Consider the following 27,115-nt stretch of genomic DNA (forward strand, 5'->3'; position numbering starts at 1 on the left):
CAAGCATGTACATGGAAATGTTTGAAAAGTGTAAAATCACTATCTGTGGGAGATAATATTTATTCGTGAATTTTGTATATTCTGCTGATTTAAGGATTTTTTACATTCCTAACACAAATAATGGAGTGCACCGTTTGAACACAGCCCTAAGTTAAACCTGTAATAAAAAGTAGATAATGCCTCATTCTATGCTGATGCTGCAAAAAAAGTATTTTACTTCTTGTAGACGTGATGATTTCTGAGCAGTCAATTAACTTATGCACTCCTTTTTATAAAAAATTAATGCTCTTAACGGGAAAGCTATAGTGTAGTGAAAAATGAATCACTTATGGGAGAGCAGCCACTTATATACATTGACTATTTTTAAAGGGAAAATTTAATTTGTTTTTGAAAAATGTTGTAGGAGGTTTCCCCTGTACCCTGCATTTTCGAGTAAGATTTTTTATACCTGATCCCAACACACTGCAGCAAGAACAAACCAGGTAATAACATTTTTTTAAAGTTTTCTACTTAGTATATAAAAATGAGTGATCACGAAAAATGTATTCTTTTATTTTATCACTGTGGCCAAATACTTCATTTGGATATAACTGTGCCATCAATTATGACCCAATTAAAGTGTGTGTGTGTGGGGGGGGGGGGGCTGGCGGGTAACAGAGGTTGAAATTTGAATCAGCTCATTCCTGTCCAGTCTTGGTCCTGCCTCTCTCCCCTCCTGACTCGTGTGATTCCCAGTGCACTCCCACCTGGTCCTGCCTCCCCCACTGGGTCCTGCCTCCCTCACCGTCCCGCCCCTCCTGCCTGTAGAGCTCCTGTGTTCAAAGAACGAAGTCCTTTTCTGCTCATGCAGGCAGGGCTTGGAAGACAAGTTTGTAAAACAGTCATGTACAGATCAAGGAGCATGTGTCTCCGAAGGGCTAGAATCGAGGCTCTTCAGGATAACAGGCGCTCTCTGAGCTAAGCATTCTCTGTCAGATCCCGGTGGCAGGAGCAGAAAGAAGAACCAGCTGGGCCAGCTTCTCTCCTCAGTGAATCCGCCAGTGCAGAGCCAGTGCAGACGGTCTGTGAACCAGATAAGGGCTGTGATAGGAGTTGTTTACCCCTCAGGGCTTGGTGTCTGGCCCCAGCTTTGCACTGGTGCTGACACGTGGGTTTTCTGGGCAGAAAGGTGTTTGGAATGGAGGGGGAGGGCACAGGAAAGTCGTGGCTGTTTGAACAGGTACTAGGCAGATTCCACCATGCCTCTGTTTTTCCCCATGGCAACTTAAGCCCTTTATTATGGGTACTTTTATTTTTCTGAGGGAGGGAAACTTCCACCAGGAAAAGTAATAAACGGATGTTCGGGAATATTGAATCCTGTCCTGTGCTCACTGTGGCCGGGAGACCACCACCAAGCCGTCCATGTCCACTCACACATAGAATGCCATCTTGTTTTTTACCCTTTCTTTTTCTTTAATGGTAGTCACATGATCACATTTTACCTTTGAATATGTTTGAAGGCCAAATATTAGTCTGTTGTTCTGTTTTGCCTTCTTTGTGCACCTCTTCCCCTGCAGTAGCAGACATTGGCGATTGGACTATGTTTACAGTGAAGTCAAATTTCAAGCTGGTGTAAGAGATGTCCATCAGGACTCATTGGGTAACCATGGCCGTGCACACAGTGGTTTGTTTTCCCCCATACTGGCCCTTTACCCTGGTGCACTGAGGGGCAGTGTAGTGACGCGCCACCTAGCAGGTCAGTTCCTAAGCCCAAGGACGCAAAGTGAAGACATTTTCTATAAGAATATGTGTTTGAAATGACCCTACCAAGGTTTCCCCAAGCCGTTACCAAAGAGCAAGTTCTATTCCAGGAATGCTTTTAACCCTTTGCGGTCCAATGTTATTTTTGGAATTCAAACAATCTGGTCCATATTAATTGACGGGATTGAATGTTGAACTTTTTAATGTTCTTATTGCTCGACGTTGGACCTGCTCCTAGCGCCTGGTCTGTTGAGTCAGCCTCGAGGTTGGACCGAAAAGGGTTAAAATGGCATGATGGGTTATGTATATATTGTGTGTGTGTGTGTGTATATACATATGTATAATGCATTTTTAAAATCATAACCCCACGGTAAAAATATGTTTTGATTCATTACACAGGTTATATATAAATTACTGAGCAAACATTTCATAAAACAATAGGAAATGCAAAAGTACTCTGAAGTCTTCTGATCTTTTTCCTTTTAAAATGCCAGTTGTGGCCCATTAAATTGCTTTTACTACCAGCTAATGGGTTCCAACCCCACCTGTGAACTGTGCCGCCTCAATTTGTGATTGTCCCTCATCCCCCCTCTCCTCCCTGTGATGCTCTCCAGAGAGAGAACTTGAGTGAGGGGTTGCTGGGCAGCCTAGTCCAGTGCCCCTCTCCAGCACCCTCCCTGGTCCCTGGACACTCACTTCTGTGCCCCATGGGAAGGAAGCTCACTCCCTCTGGAAGCCAACAGATTCCTCCTGCCCCGCCCTGACATTGAGGAAACCATAGGGAGTTCAGGATAGAGGACCAGGAGGGAAGCAAGGGCTGCCCTTGATCTGCAGGCGGAGAGGGGGATTGAATGAGCTTGGTTGGTAGAATTCTGTCCAGTGGGTGGAGGTTGCAGAGGGGCAGGTTTGGGCTTAAGGTGAGTAATAGGCTAATTTTTGTTCTTATCTAAGTCCCATGTAAAATTCAGTTTGTCCATGTGTTCCTTCTAAATCCCACCCCCACCTCCCATCTTCAGAGAGGTGGTTTCCCCAGTGTGGTGCAGAGTAGAGCTGTCACCTCCTGGGATTCAGCGCCAAATTTCCCTTTAATGCAGCAGGAGCCCTGGCAGGAGCCACCCCTCTGTGTGTTGTGTGTGTGTGGTTGGTTTGTTTTTACTTAAATGAAGATTTTTACCTGCGTTCCTGGCACGTAGTATTTCCTGAAGCCCCAGCTCTGTCGTTTATCCAAAAGCTCCCAAAAGTTAGAAATTTAGCTCCCGAGAGTCAGAGAAGGAGCACAGAGGTGACATTTGTTTCCTGAGGATCCAGGCAGGGAGGCAGGGATTGCTTTTCTCTGAAGATGAGCTCCTGGATGGGGTGTGCTCTAGGATCGATGGTTGCATTTCTGAAGACAGGCACGGCCAGCATCTCTTCTCAAAGTCTTTCCTTTATTCTAACTGCAAAATAAGTGTCCCCTTGATGGTGACCTCCACAGCGGCTGTGTCTGATAAATGTAGATCACTCTAAACAGAATTTCATTTACTGGCAGACTCAAAATGAGGCCCTGTACATCTGGGAGGTCCGCTCAGGTCAGGCCTCATCCCCCTATCCCAATCCCTTCGTGATGATGTCATGGGGTTCACTCAGGAGCTTTGCTGAACATACAACAAGGTAGCGTTTGATGAATGGTGATGCCCAGGCTCATGTTCTCGCTTATATCCCTAGGAAGATGCTCCGATTAGCCGGGCTCATCTTTGAAAGCCCAGCTTTTCCATGGGATTATCTCTAAGTCCCTCCCTTCTCTTCTTTCTCTCAGTAGTGTTGTGGAAGGAGAGAACACTTAATTCTGGTTGAATGTCAGCTGGGATAAACAGAAACAAACTAGAAAGGACGGATTATGTTCTAGGTGGAAAAGGTAGAGATTCCATTATGGAATAAACACGAATCAGCAAGTCTGTGTTCTGCCGTCTCTCAATGCTGGTCTTCAGCACATTAAGGGAAGCTGGTAGTTATAGTCAAAGTAATAACATCAGAGTTAGGAAATAGATCCTAAGCTTTTTAGCCATTAGCCACATAAATTTGTAGCATAGTCAGATTTTTCCCGTAGCTTAAGTGTCCAGGTTAAAATAAGACATAACTGACCCCACATCACCTCTTTGAACATCAGTGTTCTCATCTGTAAAAAATGTAGATGGTGGTCCCTACCTCACAGAGTTATTCCGAGGCTGAAATGAGGCAGTAAGTTCTAAAATACCATGCATGTGGCCCAGAACTGTGCAGATAGGAAGTCGTGATACCAGGTGAGGCATTCACATCTCAAAAGACCAGCACCTTCACCTTTAAACATAAATTTGAAGGAATCATGAGAATGATCTGTTCAAATTGCCAAAATGATCTCTCTCTGGCCCCTGAGCCCTTCTGCTGCATCTGTATTATATTTCAAGAGGTTTCGCTTTTGTCATCTTGGCCAGACACTGGCATGTCTATCCCATTTGAGTCCGGGCTTTAAAAAAGAGTGGGAGCTAGCGGCCAAGTGTCACGGGTGTGCCGCATCCCGAAATAGAACACTCTGCAGGGCCCTTCCCAGCCTGCACGGCGCTGTGAATGCCCCGTCTCCCGTTACCTGGCTGGAGGGCAGGCTCACAGGCTGGTGAGGGGCCTGATGATTTACTGAGCTCTGCCCACACGTCACGCCCCAGGTTTTGAAGTGATATTGCTTACAAAGAAGTGCCGAATCCAGCTTCAAGGTCCCTGCCTGCAGTTGACGGTTATGCTTTTGCTGGAGCGCCCACAGTTCCTGGGACACAGGAAAGAACCCAGCTGGGTGCTTGCGCCCCAGCCAAGGAGATGTCTCCACAGACCCTCTTCTCCTCAGCAACTCCATGCAGAGCGTACGTGGGTGTGCAAATGTTGCGTTCTGAACAGCAGCCCCTCCAGTGTGCAGGGGCTGGCGGTGCCAACGCCTGTAGTTCCTGGAGCTATCAGACACCCCAAGTTTGATTGGGGAGGTCCAGGCCGAGGGTCTGGGCACTCACTGACCAGCTGGTCCTTGATGGCTGCTTCCACCCCGTCCATCCCTGCTCAGCCACCTCTAGGACAGCATGTGCTGGTGTGAGGCTGGCTGGCCATCGGCCCTGCCAATCAAGACTTAGGCAGCCACGTGAGCCATTATTCCTGAAGGGGCAGCTTTGAAATGTGCAAAATGGTACCTGATGCTTTAGATTAAAATGTGCCTTTACTAGTATTTTATTTTTCCAATGTACAGGTCTTATCCTTGGCGCATCAATGTTGTTTTGGGTGTTGTTGTTATTGTTGTTGTTTTTGCTTATTTCAATTTGAGTATGATGAATTAATGAAAATAATTGTTTCATAGGCATTTGTATTTCCTACAACTGAAGATGGATATTTGTGAAGGAAGGTAATGAGAATTTTGCATTCCTTTTTTCCCTGTCAGCTGCCAGATTAGCAAAATCCCTGCTTCTAATCACATGAGCATGCGCCCCTGGTAGCAACACTAAACGTCCACTAAGAGTGGATGTTGAAAGCAGCATTCCGTATGCTTTGGACATGTGTTCAACTCCATCCTGGTTTACAGAGGCCAAGAATCGATAACATTCTTTTTGTGTTGTTTCAATTTTGTTATAAAGGGTACAGATATCTTTCTGGTAAAGACCTGAGAAATTTTACAGGGAGGGAGGGACCCTGAATGTGAACACGGCCTCCTTCAGGAAGGCAGGTCAGGCCTCATTAGGCCCACTTTGGAGCCCCTAGTACCTGCGGATGATTCATTTCCTCTCTGGGACACTTTGCTCAAAGACATGAGCACCTGCCCGTGATTCAGCACTTCTTGTGTATCGGGACCATCTCAGTGGCTGGAAAGTGAGGCGCAGAAAGCTCAGGGTGGGCGGGAGACGCCAAGCCAGTGGTCCCTGAGCCACCTCCTCCAAGTCCTGAGTTTGCGCTTGGCTTACAGAGGAAAGTGCAGCAGGTAGGCTGGTGGGGAAGGCTACCTCATTCCCATTCCCAGCATCCGCTCTCCTGCCCATGCAGTCCTGCTGAGGAAGGTCTTCAGGCCTCCGGCGCACTTTCGGAAGGGAGCTTGCAGACTGCTGGGGAAGTGATACCAGAGCCCACGAAGCAGTGAGGACCAGGCTGAGCGTGGAGAGCACGTGGTCCTGGGGTTTTAGGAGGAGGAGGAGATGCAGGTGTGGGCTGGAAGTCTTTGTGCACTGCTGCGATGAGCTGGGGTTGGGGTGGTAGTGCAGTGAGGAGGTGTGTCCCCCTGGGTGGTGAGTGAAAAGATACCCCTCCCCTCACTCATTGGTTTGTCTCACAAACACTTCGCAAGCACCTGCTATGACACAGGCACTGGACTGTGCTGGTCAGTGGGGCAAGGCCCTGCCCCTTCAGGAGCTTTCAGTCCAGCTCTCCAAGTGTTGGAAATCGGTCATCTTCAGTTTTTTCTTCTCCAGACAAAATACCCCTTGATAGTTTTATGTGAATTGATAGAATTCCTGGCTGAGAACCCTGGCATCCTTGTCACTATCAGGTCTGCAGGTGGCCCTCACCACCTGTCTGAGGGGAGGTCCTGCCGCTACCAGCTGCTTCTCAGGATCTTTTGACAGATCTAGTGGATCTAGTTCGCGTTCCTCCTGGGGGTCGAATTGTGCCCTGACCGAAGGCTTCAGTTCCTTCTGCTGAGATAAGTGATCTTGTCCCCCAGATGGAGACCCCAAAGCCCGGAGAGAAGGAAAGGGGTCTGTTAGGAAGATGTGGCCTGTGAGCGGGCCAGGCAGGAGTACAGTGCAGGCTTTCAGTGCTCTCTACTCGGCACCATATTTACACTCTGAGTGGAGATATTTTCCTTTCTGACTTACTCGTAGGCTTGCTTCTTCCATCTAGACTGGACCCCTTTAGCCTCTCCCCTAAAATGTTCCCCAAATCCCATTCAGCTGTCTCTGTAGCAAGAACCCGGCTTAGATTCCACTGAAGCCCATCTTGGCAGGAGAGTGAATGGCTGATGCTTGCTCTCCCCATGGACTCTCTGGGTCGCCAGACGAACGAAGAAACAGTGAGCATCCCTGGATGTATCTCCAGACTTGGAGAGAGCATTTAGAAGTGCTAGTCGGGGCCCCGCCGAGAGGGAAGGCTACCTTCCCAAGCAGCTGCAGGGCCAGCACACAGGCAGCGCACAAGACAGGGAACCTTGGCGGGCCGGCCAGATTAGTCAGAGAGGTTGAGGTGACTCATATCTTCATGGGCTGCCATGGAAACCATGTGTTTTCTTCACTTTCCCATGGGTTTGCTGGGAAGAATGCTTTGAAAATCTGTCTCTCCACCCTGCAGGCCTTCATTCCTGCTGCTGCGTTCAGCCCTTTCCCAATGCACCCCTCCCACTCAGGGTGACCCTGCTGGCCGGGCTCCTAAGTAGACTGTGGAACCCCAGGTGGAATGGAGAAAAGGGAGCACTCAGAGGATTTGAAATATGGACCAAGACAGGGATGGAGCCACTGGCAGAAATGGGGTATCCTGGAGGGCAGTGAGCTTAAGAGGGTAGAAGAACCAGTCCAACCTGGAGTCTGTGGACGCTTGGCAGATGGCAGGAGACTGGGAGGTGGACAGAGCGTTCCCGCTAGACTGGAAGCTTCAGGGAGCAAACAGATTTAGGAATCTTAAACAACTAATTTAAGTAGGTATTTAAAACTCACTGGAGTTTTAAAATTCATAACGCTTTTCTATTTTTCCCTTTTAAGAGGAGGTCACCCTTCTAGAAAGTGAGTAACTGAGATTCATTGAGTCAGCAGACCTCGGGAATTTAGTTAGAATCCCCGGACACAGGTTTCACAGCCCTATGAAAAGTCTTGTGTCTTTACCAGAAAGATACGAAGGTCGCCCATGGATCTAAGCGTTCAATTTTCTCTTAGTGATATGAGCCTGGCCTCTCTTGACCAGCCAAAACCCTGGCCAACCATGACTTCCATGGTATATGTATTTATGTATATTATTTTAAACATGAAAAAGTGTTCTTTCCATTTTCAGAAATCTTTAGTGTTGCATTCATCTTTACTGCTTACTATTAGTTGTGTCATAAAATTGTCTTTGCTGTGATTCACGATTGTGTCTCATGCTTCACTCAAGAAAGAAAAGACAGGTGATCAATGAGTGTTTCGGGCTCGTGTGCCTTTGCTAATGTGTTTTTCTTCTGACAGGTTGACCTGCCCTCTTAACTCAGCGGTGGTTCTAGCATCCTACGCAGTACAATGTAAGTCACAAGGGCGCGTCACGAACGGACGGCTTGTTCTGTCGCATGTATCGGGAAAGTCATCGGCTTCTCCTGTTTGGCTGTGTCCCTCCCTCTCCTGTGGGGGAAGCGTCTCTGGTTGTCCAGATAGTTCCTGTCTCAGCCTGACTTACCCTCTCCTTCAGCTCAGGGCTGTCGCACTCAGGAAGGTGGTTGAAGGAAAAAGCGTAGATGAGCTGTGGTGTGAGGTTTTCTCCCCGGGGAGCCCATAAAACGGAAGACGCCTATCGCCCATTACCTTTGCCAGAGGCTTTGCTCACGTTTTGGATTTGCTTTCCACAACAAACCCCGTGGCCACGTCTTACAGACCTGGAAACCGAGGCCCGCCTAAGTTACGGAATTTGCTGGAAGTCATTCCTGCCACTTGCTTTGTGTCACTCTACACGCCGCTGGGATCTTAGGAATTTATTTTTTAGAGTTTCCATAGAGCTCATGGGGTGTATATATATATATATATATATATATATGTGTGTGTATATATATATATATATATATATATATTAGTTAGTAGAAATATAATATGAGCTATGTATGTAATTCTCGAGTAGCCATATTAAAAAAGTAAAATGAAACAGGTGAGATTAGTTTTAATATATTTTAACTGAGTATATCCAGAATATTATCATTTTAATATGTAATCAATGAAAAAATTATTAATGAGATATTTTACTTTTTTCGTACTAAGCCTTTGAAAACCCATCAGACTTTGCACTGGCAGCACATCTCGGTGTGGACTGGCCACCTCCAAGTGCTCAGTAGCCACATGTGGCCAGCGGCTGCCATACTGTGGGCAGGCAGAGGTGGACCAGGCGATGCTGGCAGTGGGGTGAGCACAGAGGACATGCTGGTCCTGCCTAGGGGAGAGGGAGGGAGTCCAGAACAGCTACTAGGGAGGATCCCCAAGCAGAGCCTCGAAGATCAGGTGGGAGTTGGAGGAATAGCATGTGAAGGGCTTTCCCAGCGGAACAGCTGGACACTTGAGATGCCACATGTTTGAGTTCCCGTGACATACTCTCTCTTTTTTAAAAAATGTAAAATACCACCCAGAAGACTGCATGGAACTTCAAAGGCAAGGTATTTCCCATGTAGAAGCCCTCGTGTCCTTTCCCTGCTGCTATAATTAGCTTTTGCAGGTATTGCTTGGGCGTGTGGTACAGTAAATAGATAAAGAGTGTGGACGGTGGTCAGAGTCTAGGCTCCAAGTGACCAGCTAAGCAACAGTGGGCAGGCCCCTTCCTTGAGTCTCAGTTCCATTATCTGTTTAATGGGGATGAAAGCATCGCCTATGGCAGGAGTGTCTCTTGCGGTAATGTCTGATGTCGTTGGAATCAAAGTGGAAACCGCCCTGGGCTTTCCAGATGTGTGTCACTGGTTAACTTTGTTTCCCCCTAGTGGTCAGCACAGGACTTGCACAGAGTGGCCGGCTAAGATTTCCAGGGAAAACCACCCTTCAGGGAGGTTCATGGGTCCTGTGTTCAGTTCAGACGCTGGTGGGTGACTGGCCTAAAGAGAGGACCTTGCTGTCCATGCTGGTTTGGGACTGCTAGTTATGATGGACGAGGAATCAAGATCCAAGAGGGTCTTCTGAGCTAACGAAACCAACAGAGTAAAATTAGTAGGACTCTGCCTCAAGGCTTAGGGACATCATTTGTGGCATTTGGTTGCCCTTTGGGGACATGACCAGTGTCATCAGCCAATGGCCAGCAGCAGCTCGGGCCTGGCCGGCAGGCTGGTGGGTTAGCAGGCACACTAGCCAGGGTGTGGATCACCTGCGTTCCGATCTGGACTGCTAAAAAATGGCTCTGTGGTCGAGGCAAGTCCCTTCTCCTCTCTGCACGTTCATTTCCTGCCCTTTAACATGAGGAGTTTGGATGCTAAGGCTTCCTCGAGCTTTCCTCGCTGTGGACCGTGTCAGGACACCTAAATGACTTCCTGTAAAGGCCATTGCACACTTCGCTATGCACAGGCTCACCTGCAAGCCACACTCGTGCTGACATCATCCAGCCTGGACATTGCCGTGCACAGCTTAGCCGCAGTTGGCTGGCCTTCACGGGCTGTGGTCTACCCTTGACCAAGTCTGCATGCATAGCTCACTTGGCTTTCTGCCCTCTTCCCTTCCAAAGCTGAACTTTGCAGTAGCCTCCATACAAGTCAATTCTGAGCAACACAGCCTTGAGCACCTACTGTGTGCCATGTGTAAGAGTTAGGCCCTAAAGATGAGTAGGCCCACTCCCAGCCCAAAAGGAACAGTGCAAGGAGGGAATGGGCCCTGTGTGTGACTGGCCCTGAAGCCTCACCTCACTCTCCTCAGCCCACGCCCATGTGACAGCGGAGTGGTGTTTGACTTAGAAACCTTCTGTGCTGAGTGGGTGCTCTGAAATGATCCTGAGTCCTCAGAAGCCCCTTGACGTTGAAGCCAGCCGCAGGAGAACAACATGAAAACATTTGGAAAGATCTAGGTTCATATTTTTAAAAAGATGAAATGGCCTCTTTTGTCAAGAAAGTGAAATACTAGATTAATTGCCTACCAGAGCTAGGCCTCAGGGCCGCCACCCACACTGGTACAGGTTGGGTGCTCACTGCACAGCTCTCAGGAATGCCCATCACACCACAGCCCTCAGTGGGCCCTGTCTGCAGAGGGCAGTCCAGGACCTGGAGGAGAAAGTGCCATTAGGCCCAGGGGCTAGTCTGGGAGTTCCTCTGTGTGCCCCTTTCCTTTTCCCCCTCTGGTTGCAAGTCCCCAACGTTCTTTCCCTGACAGCCCCAGCATCTGTCTTCCTATCTTCTGAGTCTCCTAAGAATGTTTCCTCCTTCCCCGAAACTCTTCCCTCAGCCTTGCCAGGGCCTAGACCAGCGGTTCTTAACCTGTGGGTCGCGACCCCTTTGGGGATCGAACGACCCTTTCACAGGGGTCACCTAAGACCATCGGAAAACACATATATAATTACATATTGTTTTTGTGATTAATCACTATGCTTTAATTATGTTCAATTTGTAACAATGAAATTGGGGGTCACCACGACATGAGGAACTGTATTGAAGGGTCGCTGCATTAGGAAGGTTGAGAACCACTGCTCTAGAGCAGCAGTGGTCGGCAAACTGCGGCTCCTTGAGTGTGGCTCTTCCACAAAATACCAACTTCTGCGCATGGGCCACGAAGTTTCAATCGCGCTGTACATGCACGCCCGCACGTGGTATTTTGTGGAAAAGCCACACTCAAGGGGCCAAAGAGCCGCATGTGGCTCGCAAGCCGCAGTTTGCCAACCAGGGGCCTAGACCCTTCAGCCCCACCTACTCCTATTCCTCACACTCCCCCCACCCCAGGGCCTCTGAACACACCCTGGTTCCCTCCCTTCCACACTTCCTGAACTCCAGGGGGTGAGTCAAGATGCAGTCCTCACCCGTTTCTTAGAGCAGATTGGCCCAGTGTTAAAACAACCTTGGGGCACTGCAGAGAGAGAGCCGGCACGGTGCCTGGCATCCAGAGAGGGGCATTGCTCTGAGCGGGTTCTCGTATTGTTCTTTATCCAGGGGTATAAGCACAAACTGCTGTGCTGACCAGATGTGGGATTAGAATAGGACCTAGATTCAAACTGCCTCCCCTTTCCTTCTCATGTGACCTCAGGGACAGAGAGAATTTGGTTGGAGCACGCTGGGCAGCACTTCGCCCGTGGGGAGAGTTCAAGTAGTACATGTGGAATCCGGAGCTAATGCAAAGCTCAGGCTCCTGTGGGGGCAGAACTTTCGGAGAGAATATTTCCAATTAATGTTTTTCTTGTGATGCCTGTAAATGCAGACCTTGTTGAAAGGGCAATTTCCTCCCCATTCTGTCTTGCTAGCTCATTTTGGAGACTATAATTCTTCCATTCACCATCCGGGCTATCTTTCTGAGAGCCAGTTTATACCAGATCAGAGCGATGACTTTGTCACGAAGGTGGAATCGCTCCACGAGCAGCACAGGTGAGAGCAGGGATGGGGTGGCCTACTTTGGGAACCCCGGTGGGTACTGTCAGCCCTGTGTTTGCTCTGTTCTCCTCTCTCTTTTGTTCACGAATCCTGTCAGGATGTGGGGGGTTTGCGAACCTTTGAGCTGTAACGAGGGCATGTATATTTGGCAGGACTGGCTTTCTGTAAAGTGTAAAATGCGGTAAGAGTTCAGGGCGATTTGCTGCCTTCTTTGTCAGGAGGCAGTTGAAATCCGTTAACTCCTGAAGGAAAGGCCCTTTTTAAATCTGACTGCCCCACTAATGGGCCCTCCCAGGCAACCCTTTGAACAGTTCACCCCATTGAATAAAATGGCCCCGTGCCTTCAGGTGGGGTGGAATGCACAGGCAGGTGGACAAAAGTGCTGACAGGCTGGCTCAGTCCACAGCCCTCTCTTGGCATCAGGTCATGAAATTGCCTCACTTCCAGAATGGAGCCCCAGGCGTCTGCGGCTGCCTGGGGCCAAGCCTTCACTGCAACAGACACGTCCCATCTGGCCTCCTCCTGGTCCCTCGCCTCAGCTGACTCACAGCTGCTGGCCCCCCCTGACTGGAAGGCCGGGTCTCAAGGGACCTCACATGCTTGGGAAGGCCATAAAAACAAAGGCCAAGCACCCAGCGTCCCTTCTAAAAGGCACCGCCAATCCTGTCTCCCAGAATTGCTCCCCGGGCAGAAGCCAGCGTCCTAAAATAGTACGGTGACGTTTGGAAGTTGGAGGCTGCTGCTAAAAGGGTAGATAAAGGCAGAAAGACCTACCGAGCACCTACTAAACAACTTGGAATAAGTAGGGTGGGGGTTCCGAAGGCGACAGCCGTTGCTGTCTGATCATGGAGAGCCTACTAAAGGAGAAGGCGTATTTAATAACGAAATGATGGGCTAGAAGTCTTAGTGGACAAGAAGGAAAACCTGGTTTAGTAGAACTTAGGGTGAGACTAAGCTTAAGGAATTTAGGGTTAGGTACCATGAGGCATTTAGAAACCTTAGAGTAATGCTATCAGATTTTTTAGTTTTCTTGTCTTCATTTTTTAAATTGGAGTTGCCATCCTCTCGTGGGTGAACGCTGTTTCTCCTCTCTTCTGTAGCGGGCTGAAGCAGTCAGAAGCGGAATCTTGCTTCATCAACATAGCACGGACCCTCGACTTCTATGGCGTGGAGCTGCACAGTGGTAGGGTAGGTACCTGGGGCACATTTGGCTTCAAAAACTTACTTTGATTTTAATTTCTGAAAGTTTGGAAACTTCTAAAAGTCTTGCTTTTGCAAAAAATAAAATAAAATAAACAACAACCTTTTTTTAGACGTTTGGAAGTTTATAAAGTCATATCGAGTTTTGCTGGTTGTTTCTTCAGTTGCTTTTTTCATGGTTGCCTTTGTACTTGAAGACTTTATTTGGGGAAGGTCATGAGGATTAAAAACAAGTAATTTTTGTATGGCTATTTTATATTGTGGTTAAAAGAAGCAAAAATGGTAGAGAAGTCTGTTTTCTGAGTAACACTTTAGTAAGCTACAGTTTCTACTATTTAATCTTAGTGCTGCTCAAATTAGAGCGAATTACTTAAATATCATCGTCTTTTAAAAATTATCATTGTGTGATTATGAAAATCAATATTTTAAATTGGTTGTGACTTTTTTTGTTGTTAAACTTCACCTGAGGATATTTTTTCCATTGATTTTTTTTTTTTTTAATAGAGAGTGGAAGGGAGGGAGGGAGAGGGAGAGGGAAAAACATCTTGAGAAAGAGACACATGGATTGGTTGCCTGCCCCAGGCGTCCCCAACCAGGGCCAGGGATCGATCCTATAACTCAGGTATGTGCCCTTGCCCAGGAATCGAACCCGAGACCCCTTGGTGCTTAGGCTGACACTCTAACCACTGGACAATACCAGCCAGGGCTGGCTGTGACTTTCTAAATAAAATGGACCAACATTATTTTCTGAGCACTTTTCATCTGCCACACAGTGGCTTATTTCCCATGGGGTATTGTCATTACTCCCTTTTTACAGATGGAGTAACTGATACTCGTGGACTTAATAGCACATAAGTAGTGGCTTCAGTACATGACCCCAGCCCTTTCTAATTGATATCTGACCTTTACTTTTTATAGCTGTAATTGGCCCACATCATATCCAAAAGGAAGAAAGTAATTGGGGGAACACCTAGTCATTTGGTCCAGATGGTCTCATATGAAACCATAAGGTCTCATTTAAAGATTATAGTAACCTTTGAAATTGGTAGTCTAATTATCTCATTTTGCAGATGAGACTAAGGGAAGTTGAGTCAATGGCCAAATTTTATCTCTGTGTAATGTTTTTAGAATGCAAACAAACATTTTCTTCAGGCCCATAACTGTGGCAGGCAAGTTATGACATAGGTAATAAAGTAGGAAAAACATCCTGAACCTAGCCCTAGCCAGTTTGGTTCAGTGGATAGAGCATCAGCCTGCGGACTGCAGGGTCCCAGGTTTGATTCCTGTCAAGGGCACGTGTACAAGTGTCGGGCTCAATCCCCAGTAATGAGTGTATAGGAGGCAGCCAATCAATGATTCTCTTTCATCATTGATGTTTCTCTATTCCCTCTCCCTTCCTCTCTGAAATCAATACAAAAAAAATTTTTTTTTTGAAGATACTGGATCTTACAAAATACGAACTTTGGGACTTGACCATTAAATTTTACTCCATTTGCAAATAATATTTTCTCTCTAGTGGAATGTTGTGGAGAGCTTTCTTCAGTGGTGAAGTAGGCTTTATACCCGCTCCAGTTGATCCGTGTTCTCCCCACCCCCATTGCCCCATGAGGGTCCTGAGGCCAGCTGACACCTGCAAGGTATCAGAGGGAGTTGGGTTACCCCTGGCTATGCCGCATCAACCAAAACCCCTTAAATCTCAGAAACTTAATACCACCAAGTTTCTCAGTAGTTCAGAGTCTGCAGCGGGTCCTGACAACTCCAGGGCGGCCCTCCTCCAGGTATGACTCAGCAGTCTAGTGGCCTCACCATCTTCACACAAGGCCTCGCGCCTGTCACAAGAGGAAGCTGGGGGGTTGCACACCACTCATAAGAGACACACTGTCACTTCCGACCATATAGCACATTGGCCAGAACTAGCCCTGTGGCCCTGCCTCATTCAAGTGGAGCTGGGAGATGTTGGGATGGGCATGGGAACTTAGGGATCCGTAACTGCCTGTGCTGCCGGGGTTGAAGTGCAGACTGAAAGACCACAGGCCTAGGAGATTGGAGACCCAGGTCACTGCCACCCAAGCCACTCATTGATTTCCTTGTTTTGCGCTCCACTTTGACTTTATTTGCTAATTTGTGTGTCTGTACCACCTGCTTAGTATTTTTCCCTATATTTTGGTCCCAAGTGTCATGTTTAAATGCAACCCTCGTTTCCACCAAGGAAATTTGGTTTTGCTTATGTGTGTGATTTCAGTTGGGTGCCCAATAGCGAATGCTCTCTGGATCCTTCATGATACGTGCACTGTGTTCTTTGACCAGTTTTTCTAATTCCCGTGTTCACATCATTTTCTCCAAAGTGAGTGGTCCCCAAAGCCTGTCCTGTGTTCCTTACTTATGTTCCCTAATTTCAGCCTGATAACCCTTGGAGGTGGGCCCGGTAATCCTAATTGTACAAAAGGAAAAATTGACACTCAGTAGCCCAAAATAACACAGGCAGAGTCAAACTCTGCTCTTGCTTTGTAATTTCAAGTATCTGATCGGGTAAATACGGATTTGAGAGAGAGAGAGAGAGAGGGGAAAGGAGAGAGAGGAACATCGACTTGTTCCGTTTATTTATGCATACATTGGTTGCTTCTTGTATGTGCCGTGACAAGAGATTGAACTTGCAACCTTGGTGTATTGGGATGACGCTCTAACAAACTGAGCTACTGGGCCAGGGCCGGGAAGGAGCTGTTTTATTTTTAAATTTTATTTACTGATACCTTGTTTGCAAACAAACTTAAACTGCGTATAGTTGCTGTATCTTCCTTCTGTATCTTCGTCATCTACGGCACGCCTAGCACACGGGTTCTTAGCAGATGTTGAACTTAATTGGATTTATGAGCAGCTTTCACATCTTAATTGAATTTAGAATCTGTGGTTTTACACTCCATTCTAGTGGCAGGAGTTGAGATTTACAGAAAGCTGTGCAGGCGCAGGGCCTTTGTGATTTTAATATGACACCTCATACTAACTGTTGAAAATGGAAACTCAAGTTTCATCTCAGTGATTCTGTGGAATGAGCAGACTGGCCTGGTAACTTTTTGAAACTGGTGGAGGGGGTGTCACTGTCAGTGCGTTCACTTTAGAAGAACCTGGTGCTAATACTTAGATCTTAAGTGTCCATTAGGAGGGGATTTTTGCCTCTTCTCCATAACGTTTTCCCTTCGGAGCTTCTGCGCGTTGCTGTTTATGAAAGCGTGGGTGCTTGGGAGATACCAGAGGACGTGGGCCTGACCGGAGCAGGCTGTGAATCTGAGCTCTTCCTTTTGACAGGACCTGCACAATTTAGATCTAATGATTGGAATTGCTTCCGCGGGCATTGCTGTGTACCGAAAATATATTTGCACAAGTTTCTATCCTTGGTAAGTGCAAACCGGTTCTAATTATTTCTGCATCATGCCTTACAAATATGCTGAACCAAAGTAATGTCAGCTCTAATTTTAAACGGTTATTTCTAAAAAGAGGGATGGAAACTCCCTCCCAAGTGTTCACCTCCGACCTCTGAATCTGATCCGGAGTCAGTACTTGGGAACGTTACTTCGGTTTTCATCGGCATCCCCTGCCCCACCCCGCGTCCCCTTGTGGCGATGTGGATGAAATGGTGCGAGGCAGGTTTTGGAGTTAAAAAATCCTGGGCAGCGCATTGGCCAGAATTCAGAGAACTTTCTCTGGGCAAGAGCTGTGTTTTCAGTGCGGTGTTTACTGATTAATTGAACTTTTTACCAAATGTTAGGTTCTGGTCTAAAAACCCCGGGGACCCAAGACTTGAATCCCCACAAGACAAGTCCATGGGCAAGGCAGCGCTGTCCCCCGTTCAGAGTTCACGGTGGAGGACTAAGAGACCCCGACTTCGAGCATCCTCGTTGGGCACTGAGGTGATGCCTCTGAGCCTCAGTTTCCTCATCTGAAAACTGGGCGTCATAAGACGTACTTTTCAGGCTGTTGCAAGGCTAGATGAGGGACTGCTTGTAAAGCTTTTAGTAGGGGACCTGGTATATAAAAAATGCTGTTAGTCGAGGCTGTAATTGTGTTGTTACGCAAATAATCCAGGGGCTGCTGGACACACAGCTGTTGAGTAAGGAGCTGGGATGTGGGTCCTCTTTCTGCGGCTCCACACCACCCTCCCCCAGGTGCACACCAGCTCATGCAGAGCTACCACAAATGCAGCTGCAGCAAAGAGCGTGCTGCCCGTAGTTCTTGTTATTTAAAAGCTACATCGTAATCCAGCGGCTCCTATGTGATTCCTGGCTTCAGTCAGCTACTTGGTGTGGGGCCGAGGCGATGGGGCCGGGAGCATTCCTACACGGAAGTAAACTCCGGTCATCGTGACCCTGGAGCAGAGGACGCACACTGGGAGGAGTCAGCCACCGCCCGGCTGATCCCCGATGTGCTTTTTTGGTGTGTTTTATTCCATGCAGGGTGAACATTCTAAAAATCTCTTTCAAAAGGAAAAAGTTCTTTATACATCAGCGACAGAAGCAGGTGAGTTCTGCCTACGCTTGCTTTGTGTCTCGTTTTCCACCACCTCAGCTCCTTCAGCGGGTGAAGGCAGCTGGCCAGGTGCAGAGCAGGGAGGGAAGAGCAGGGCTTAGGTGGGAAGAAAGCGGAGCTCGGAGCCCGGAGGACCCAGCAGTTCTCTGTAGAACTCACTCTGCTTGTCCGGTTGGAGAAGTAACTTGCTTTGGGGTCGGATGATGGATTCAGGCGAGCTCTGCCTCGTACCAACGGGGCGGGTTACTTACCTTCCCCTGGCCGAGCCGAGTTACCTTATTTACAGAAATGCAGCACTGCCTGCTTCTCCGGGAATCGTGAGGATTAAACACAAGAGCATTGGTCAGAGCGCCTGGCGCAGGAGCGTAGCTGTAGGTGTCAGCAGGGTCTGTCCCTTCCCTTGGTGTGTCCGCGTGCATGCTGGCCTTCGTGCGTGTCTCCTGAGAGGACCGGTCTGGTTGACCGTGAGGAAGAAGGGCTCAGCAGTGAGGGAGCTGAGGCTCCCTGCTACGAAGGGGAGGGGCTGGAACGTAAACCAGAGCTGCCGCTCCTTCCAGGCACCACGCTCCGTCTCATGGCACCACGCTCCCTCTGGTTATGCTGCAGGCTTTTCACTTACTGTCACTGTGTCCATTTCCCAGTGTTGCAGAGAGTGTGAACCTAGAATGGCTCCCATCGCAGCGAACGCTTAGAAACAAGGAAACGAAAGCCCAGAGAAAACCAGGGCTAGCCTCTGGGGCTCCCCCCGCCCTCCGCCCCCCGCATCCCCACAGGATTCCAGGTGGCCCAGAAATGCACAGGATGATGGTGCTTTAACACGAAAACAAATCCTAAACTCAGGCGGCTGAAAGGAAAGCAGATAATTAAGGTGATGGTTCCGCACGAGCACTCTGTTTCACTCTGCTTTGTGGAAAGCAAGTAGAGAAATCCAGGGTGATCTGGAATTATTCCCGCGGCCTGCTGGGTGAGAAAGTTCTCTCTCCAGGGGAGAGATTTGCCCAGAGCTAAATGTTCAAAGGAATGTACCCTACAGCCCTTCTGGTTGTTCCAAATATATCCAACCTAGAAACGTAGGCACCTTTGAAAGGGAGGTGCTCACGAAGGACCACAGATACTGACGAAGAGTAGACGCGGGTCGCCTTTCCCACGAGGAAGACGGTGCACCAGCCCACTCCTGAGCGTTCCTGCAACACGGGGCTGTGGCCGAGGCCTTGGGGAGCCAGTTTCCTGCGCTCTGCCGCGTCTCACGTGACTGCCACCCGCGTGGCGTGAGATGCCGAGACCTTGAGCCTGCTTCTGCGCCGACGAAACCTGTACTGTGTTTCTCCTCCCAGACGGAATCCAGGGATCACATTGTGGCCTTCAACATGTTAAATTACCGATCTTGCAAAACCTTGTGGAAATCCTGTGTCGAGCACCATACGTTCTTTCAGGCAAAGAGGCTGCTGCCTCGGGAAAAGAATGTTCTGTCTCAGTACTGGACGCTGGGCTCCAGGAACCCCAACAAGTGAGTACACGCTGGTCTCCACGCCAGACTGAGAAGTAAACACGTCGTCCTGGTCCTCACCGGGGGGTGGACATGCTCCGTCGGGGGAGGGATGGCATCACCCAGAGGCCCCCAGCGCTGGGGCCGGAGCTGCTGACAGGTCTCGGAACCATGGCTGCCGTCCGTCCCTCCCTCCGGGGGCAGCGGTGTCTCTTTCCACACATGCTTGGTTTCTGCTCATGTTCCCATTGCCTGTTTCTGCCTCTCCACTCTGCTCTCCTCCGAGTCCCGAGCAGCCAGCATCACAGCTGCACTCACACCGGGTCACAATAAGGGAAGCACGTGGCGATGACTCAGGGTCACCGTGGAGCTGGCATATGGGCTTTGCTGGCCCGCTGCCACTAAGACAGCCTTGCCCACAGAATATTCATTCCCTCAGATGCTTCGTAGTAATGAATGAATAAGATTTCCAGAGTCAAGTGACTGGTATGTGCTATATATAACCATCATGAAATAGCAATTATAATTACAAGTAATAATTATAGCTGATCATTAAGTGCTTGCTTTGCATCATGCACATAATTATATTTAATTCTTAAAAGTACAATCCCATGTGTACTCTTATGTACAAGAATAATATTCAAAGTATTTAATAAGTAGTAAAGTAAAAGAAGTTAACCTATACATGTTTACCTTTTAATATAGATTAAAATTCATTCTCTAAATAAACTAACCATGCTTTGTATATTTTTGTGTATTTGTGTTCAGATTGCCTTCTAAGTACACGCTGTAGCAGAAATTGTTTATCAATTATTTTTTTAAATGTTTTTATTGATTTTAGAGAGAGGGGAAGGGAGAGGTTTAGAGAGATAGAAACATCGATCAGCTGCCTCCTGCCTACTGGGTATCGAGCCTGCAACCTGGGCATGTGATCTGACTGGGAATTGAACCGGGAGGGACCGTTTGGTTCATGGGCTGATGCTAAACCACTGAGCCACCCTGGCTGGGCTCAGTGACTCTTTATGATTTGTATATCATTTGTTGGTTTGAGAAATTGGTTTTGTGATTTTTGCATTGTTGATGTGGCTGTTGCTAACTTAACAATACCCCTGTGTGAGCCAGTCTCTGATATATGGGGCTGTGTCAGACAACTCCAGTGACTTTCCTGTTTCATTGATAATCATTAAGTAACTATAGATTCAATAAGTAGGAAGTTTCTGTTAGTATCAGTGATAGGATTTATGGCGCTACGTGCTCTCTCTCAGGTTCTGATAAACCACAAACAAATACATTCTCAAAGTTTTTTGCTCTTATAATTCTGTCTAGTATTTTACACATTCAGGAGATGTATTACTGAACAAGCTATGAACACAACTTATTGGAATGCAGTGCTTACCTCAGTTGGACCCATTCCTTCCGGCCAGCTGAGAGCATGGACTCTGGTGCCGAGCAGCCTGGCTCAAATCCTACCTGTGCCACTTCCGTTTTAATTTACTTTGCTGCTTCAGTGTCCTCATCTGTAAAATGCAGTCAGCATAGAGTGTGGGGGAGGGCATCTGGTTATGCATTGTGGCAGAAAAAGCTACCTTTATTTTGGTGACTTAAAGCAACAACCGTTGTATTATACCTCAAGATTTTGTGGGTCAGGAATTTGGGAAGGCCTCAGACAGACAGTTCTCTGCTCAGCGACATGCAGCTGGTAGCTAGTCTGGTCTGAGAGTCCAAGAGGACTTCTCTCGCACACCTGGTGCCTTGATGAAATGATTGGCAGGCTGGCTCACCCGGACCCCTCACCCTCTCTGTGTTCCCAGGGCCTCTTCATGTGAGCGCTCCAGCAGGATGGTTGGGTTTCATACACAAGGCTCAGGGCTCCAAGAGTCTGAGACAGAGGTGGCCGATCATCGTAAAGGCTGGGTCCAGAAGTGGCACAGCTGTGACCAGCTGCTCGGGTCACAGCAGTCACAGGCCAGCCCGATTCAGGAGTCAGAGAACCTACAGCCATCTTTCATTGGCTACTGGGGTCAGGTGGGATGTTGGGGGTAGTCCAGGGGCACAGGTCAGCAACTCTTTACTACCAGTGTCAGCTTCAGTGTCCTGGGACATCTCAGCCCCATTTTACAGATGAGGAACTGAGGCTTAGAGAGGTTCCACGACTTGGTGAACCCCTAGAGATACATCTACACATTTGCATATGAGGCCTGAGAGGGTCCACATAAAAGAAATCCATTCTGTGTTTTCCGAGCTTATGGGACAGTGGAACACTTTTTTTTCCCCCAAAGTGTACCTATTAATAACCCATGACACATCCTTTGGGGAGCCGCTACGTTAAACCTCTGAATCGCCCGCTTGCTGCCCTCCCTCGGTGCTGTGCTCTCGGTCAGTGGTAATTTGGTGTAGGTTCTGGTAGCAGTGCTGTTGTGCACATTTTGATGAGGGTGACAGTGGTACTTCTTGTAAATTAGTGCAGTGATATTCTAGGGGCTGTTTTGTGTTGTTTGTGTCCTTGGGGACTTTGTTCTTTTGTTGCTGTTGGTGGTTTTAGGCTGCAACAAACGTGTGGAATGTTTTCATACAATATCGAAACATTTTTTAAAATCTAGAAATCCCAGAACTGAGTTTCCCCTAAACTGGCTTCAAACTTCATCCTCTGAAATAATTCACTCTCTAAGGCAGTGATGGCGAACCTATGACACGCGTGTCAGAGGTGACACACAAACTCATTTTTTTGGTTGATTTTTCTTTGTTAAATGGCATTTAAATATATAAAATAAATATCAAAAATATAAGTCTTTGTTTTACTATGGTTGCAAATATCGAAAAAATTCTATATGTGACACGGTACCAGAGTTAAGTTAGGGTTTTTCAAAATGCTGACACGCCGAGCTCAAAAGGTTCGCCATCACTACTCTAAGGCATCTAGATAGCTAAGATTTAAATTCTCGGTACAAATAAAATTCAAAAGTAACCTTCAGCTCAGCCAGCGTGGCTCAGTGGTTGAGTGTCGACCTATGAACCAGGAGGTCACGGTTCGATTCCTGGTAAGGGCACATGCCCGGCTTGCGTGCTTTAATTAAGACCAAAAAGAGAGAGAGAGAGAGAGAGAGAGAGAGAGAGAGAGAGAGAGAGAAATCTTCACCAGAAGAGAAAAAATAACATAAAGAAAAGGAGAGTAAAGGATCGCTTCTGACCCCTGCACCTCTACTCCTGCTAACCTCGGCCGGTGTTATCAGGGTCCGGGGAGGGAGGGTGTGCAGAGCGTTCCACTTACACTGCAATGGCTTCCTTGTTGAACATGTCAGTGTAGAAAGTGAACCTGCATCTGGTTTTTCAGGTCTGTAAATAACCAGTATTGCAAAAAGGTGATTGGAGGGATGGTCTGGAACCCAGCCATGCGGAGATCCTTATCCGTGGAGCATTTAGAAACCAAGAGCCTGCCTTCCCGGTCCCCTCCTATTACTCCCAACTGGTACGTCCTCCTTTTTTTGTATTACTCACCCGTAAGCACTTTCTCTCAAAAACAAACAAACGAAAATAATGAATTCCTAAATCGAGATGGCCGACAACAGAATTTGCATCGGCAGGTTTGGCTGCTGCAGAGGAAACTGTTTTGGCAAAAGGCACACGTCTAGCTAAACATTGTCCTTGGTGGATAATGCCAGGATGTTCTTTTTTTTAAAGTTATTTGGTCTAGATTTGAGAACTGCAGCCTGCTGGAATGCCCTCTTGGAATGCGAGTGCACATGAGCAATTAATGTTCTAACAGGTCCTGTAATAAAGAGTGTGTTGAGTTTTATTTAATCTCACGTTTCCCATTAACATCACAGAAGAAACTTTGGGGAAACCTGATACAGGAGCACGATAGAACTGATGGACGGACGGACGGACGTGCGATCCTCAGCAACAGTAGCAAATGCACTTGGGGAGGGAGCCTGCCACTGTTTAAGATGATGGAGTTGGGGAAAAGGAAGGAAGTGGCAGTTGGGCACCGGGGAAGGGCACTGGGTTTGTAGCTGAAAAACCCAGGCTCAGATTTAACTTTCCTGCTCATTCACAAGTTTCTCTACCTCTCTGGTCTCAGTCGCCCCAAATATAAAAGGATTATAAAAATTGCCATAAAAGAAGTAATGCTAAATAAATAGCTTGAGGTGGGATTATTATTGTTATTTTATTACAATGTTCCCCCAAAGGCATCAGGCGATTTCTGTGAGTGCCTCCCCAGCACCCTGGCGTCAGCTGCAGAAGGGACACCCATCTGAAAACATTGCCCCAGCTCCATGCTAGGATAGGAGTGTGGCTTTCTGTTCTACTCACGAAAGACCTGTGAACCTTTGAGTTCCCAGGCTGAGGGAAATTCTCACAGGCCTCTGGGTAAGGACCTGCCACTGGAGCCCAATGCCCTGGGCAGGGATGACGATGGTATTTGTTGTTAGTCGTAACAGGGCCGAGCAGGTTTGTTTCTTGGGTTCCAAGATATGGGCCCACATTCTTAAGAGGTAAATTTACGCTATAAAGTAGCTTAATTTGCCTGAAAGTATCTTAGGCAGCAGTGCCAGGGACAGCAGAGGCCCAGGATGGCACCCAGGAGGACAGCTGGGTTTGATGTTGCCACACCCTTGGCGGGAGCTCTGATGCTATTTATAGGTCCTCCCTAGGGAGTTACCAGCCTTTCTGCTCTACTGTGGACACCGTGTTATTGATTGTCCAGGCCCAGGGGGTGGTGAATAGTGGAGGCCCTGACAGCCCCAAGGACAGATGGCTCACAAGGGGCAGGAGGAAAAGCCAAGGGAAAATAGAACTTAGAAAGCTAAGCTCCTGGAATCGCCACTGCAATAGCCGATGCCCAGGGGCTGCCTGGCGTCCTGAGAACATCGCCTCTTCTGCTTTATTCTCAGGAGCAGGCAGGTGCAGCTAAGGCCCAGGGAGGTGAGGTGACTTGTCTAAGGTCACACAGCTACTGCTGCTATCAGAGGAAAAGGATAGTGCTGTGATGCCCATCGAACATCACATAAGGGATATGTTTTTACAGAGCGAACATTTCTTCTTGGATCAAGTGAACTCTGCATGAAGGGATGTACTAGTAGTTGAAATAAGGTTTGAGTTTTGACTTCTAAACCTTTTATTTCTCCTGTTCAAGAGAATCAGGAAAATTGTCTGGTCAGCAGTCAGTATGGCCAATTATTTATGCATTGAGAGCTTGACTTATCCTTGAAGAATGGCTCACCCTACATCAATACTCAGTGCCTTCCCAAAGGGCATAAACCAGTCTCCTTTGCCTCTTTATGAAGCTGAGCCACCTGGGGGCTGCACCGCTGGGCTGACAGTATTGGGGACCCACGTGGCCCCTGGTGGACTCTGGGGTAGTAACGGGTTAACTGGCTTTTAACTTTCCAACAGCATCAGCCTGGTCATTCTTAGAAAGGTCAGGGCACAAAGTCAGATCGCTGGTGTGTGATAAAAAAAATGTTTTTAAGTGGAATTTGCTTTCAACACTTCACGCTCCACCTTTTCCCTACCCAGGCGAAGTCCTCGGCTCCGGCATGAAATCCGAAAGCCACGGCACTCTTCCGCGGATAACCTCGCCAACGAGATGACGTACATTACCGAAACCGAGGATGTGTTTTACACCTACAAGGGCTCCCTCTCCCCGAAAGACAGCGATTCGGAGGTTTCTCAGAACCAGAGCCCTCACCAAGAGTAAGCGATTGGGTTGTTCTCTCTTTTTACTTGCTTGTGCTGACTGTTGAGGAGTTCGCTGAGGCCCAGATGGCCGGAGTTGAGGGCTGGAGGCGGCAGCCCGCTCCCTAGGGTGCCCACTGGAAGACAGGCTGGGGGCCTGGGGTCTGGGGCTGGACTTCTCAGAGTTGTTACCTGTCTGTGAGCAAAGCTCAGTCTCATTCCGCATTCCCCAGAGGCATAGACATGTTAACCACAGTAATATTTCTCTAGATTGTCAGATTTCACTGCTCCCGGGTTCCCGATCCCTGGAAATAAGTTTCTACACAGAACCACGGCATGCCCTCTGTGGTTTTGTTTCCATTTTGTCTTTAATGAGTAGTTAATACAAAGAAAAAACATGCGTAGAACATCTCTGATTTTCTGTTCAGCTTGTATCAAGGACAGTTTGCGTCAAGTTCTTTTATATCCCCACTCTCCTTTTTTAAATGTGACCAACGCCTCTCAAGGCCAGGAAAAAGATCTCTCCTAAAATACTAGCCTGAGTCCTGTTATTATTCAGTAAGACGTATCTAAGGCGCTAGTTCCCTGTTTGACTTCATTACCAGGGAGCCCCGAGCTCCATGACGTGCTCAGCTGAGTTGTCTTCCCTGAGCCCAGGTTTCTGATAGACTCCCTCCTCTTCCTTAATGGGCTTTATTTTTTCTCTTGTTGTAATGAGTTCACAGTTCTGCCATATCTGTACATTGTAGGGTAAGCCATCTCAAACCATTTTTTTGAAGTGGAGAAGATACAGGTCCTAAAGAAATAAAATAACAACTTAAGCTAAAGGGGGATGGGGTCAACTAGTCAGCCATGGCCATAGGTATCCATTCTGTGAAGTCCTATACTAACCCTCAAATATAAACATAATGCCTCCCCCCAACAGCATAGGGTTCACAAGGAGGCATTTTAGTTAATCGGTCACTTTTTACCACTCTAGCTCCTGGTTTTAAGCATTAAATGCAACCTGATTGTCCTCTAGGCCTCACAAGTAAATTGCAAACCTCGTTTCCCACATAGTACATGTGCAGTTGCTGCCTCTCTGCTGTCCGGGACCACAGCAGTCACGGTTTCCAGCTTATCTGTGTTCTTAACACGTCTAGTTAAGTAATCCCTCTGGCCATTATTTCCTCGTGACCCGAGCTTGGACAATGCTTTTGTTGAAATGATCACTATCTCTTGCTCCAACTGCAGGCCTGGTGAGGCTGCAGCGGAAGCGGGTACGTTCCTCTGTGTGACCCCGGCTTTGCCAATCTAGAGATGCGCGTGCAGGCATGCATCACTCCAACTGGTTTGCGTCTGCGGTGGGCTTCTGTCACTTTGCCGAAAGGAGAAGGAGGGTTTGGGGACCTGACAGGGGCTCTGGGAAACCCAGGCACAGCCTCATATCAGATCTTCCCACCGCGGTTTGCAGTCTGGTTATGGAATTGTGGAGCAGCCAGGCCTTCCCTGACCAGTCCAGTAGCCACTAGCCACATGTGGTTATTCCAATTGAAATTATTTAAAGGAAAATAAAATTTAAATTTGGTTCCTCAGTCACATATCCTTATTTCAAGTGCTCAAGATCCACATGTAGGTAGTAGCCACCGTGTTGGATGGCACAGATGAAGTCTGTTTCCATCACCACAGGAAGTGCTGTTAACGGCACAGCTCAGCGTCAGGTGCAGGGAGAGGAACTCTGTCCAATGCTGTGAGGATGGGTTTTTTTTGTTTGTTTGTTTTTTGTTTTAATATGTTTTTATTGATTTCAGAGAAGAAGGGAATGGGAGAGAGAGATAGAAACATCAGTGATGAAAGAGAATCATTGATTGGCTGCCTCCTACACGTCACCTACAAGGGATCGAGCCCACAACCCAGGCATGTGCCCTGACCGGGAATCGAACCATGACCTCCTGGTTCATAGGTTGACACTCAACTACTGAGCCACACTGGCTGGGCAGTGAGGAAGTTTTAATCCAGCAGCACACTTTATACATCTTCAAGGCTCATTGAGGAAACATCGAGATGAATTAGACCAATCTTTGCCTTCAGGGGCCTCTGGACAAGCGGGGTAAATGGCACATGATCAGCCTTCATCGTCGTACTCTGGGGCTCTGTCCCTTTGCTGGTTCTGGGGAATTGTCTGAAGGTTCTCAGATTTGTGTGTCCTGCATCCGATTTCCCTGGTCTGCCGCCACACCATGGAACTGCAGAGCATCTTTAGGCCT

At 47.8% G+C, this 27,115-nt stretch overlaps 1 protein-coding gene across 19 annotated transcripts in view; it reads left to right on the top strand.

Annotated features, from left to right (window-relative positions):
- PTPN3 (protein tyrosine phosphatase non-receptor type 3) overlaps positions 1-27,115 on the top strand; it is a 131,260-nt gene that overhangs the window by 68,691 nt on the left and 35,454 nt on the right. For 9 of the 19 annotated variants that reach the window (XR_004971186.1, XM_036330062.1, XM_036330060.1 and 6 more), the window contains 10 exons: positions 404-482; positions 5,093-5,137; positions 7,929-7,981; positions 11,860-11,980; positions 13,087-13,174; positions 16,490-16,578; positions 17,635-17,698; positions 19,042-19,214; positions 22,525-22,659; positions 24,711-24,887. Coding sequence is in view for 18 of the 19 variants with exons in the window: in XM_036330062.1 (XP_036185955.1) it covers positions 404-482; positions 5,093-5,137; positions 7,929-7,981; positions 11,860-11,980; positions 13,087-13,174; positions 16,490-16,578; positions 17,635-17,698; positions 19,042-19,214; positions 22,525-22,659; positions 24,711-24,887 (1,024 nt within the window). In the remaining variant the exon portion in view is untranslated. Of the gene's footprint in view, positions 1-403; positions 483-5,092; positions 5,138-7,928; positions 7,982-8,705; positions 8,847-11,859; positions 11,981-12,774; positions 12,931-13,086; positions 13,175-16,489; positions 16,579-17,634; positions 17,699-19,041; positions 19,215-22,524; positions 22,660-24,710; positions 24,888-27,115 lie in introns of those variants that run through there. The other 10 variants (XM_036330071.1, XM_036330072.1, XM_036330074.1 and 7 more) reach the window with 7 other exon arrangements.

This window comes from Myotis myotis, unplaced genomic scaffold (genome assembly GCF_014108235.1).
Source record: "Myotis myotis isolate mMyoMyo1 unplaced genomic scaffold, mMyoMyo1.p scaffold_m19_p_12, whole genome shotgun sequence".
Taxonomy (NCBI): domain Eukaryota; kingdom Metazoa; phylum Chordata; class Mammalia; order Chiroptera; family Vespertilionidae; genus Myotis; species Myotis myotis.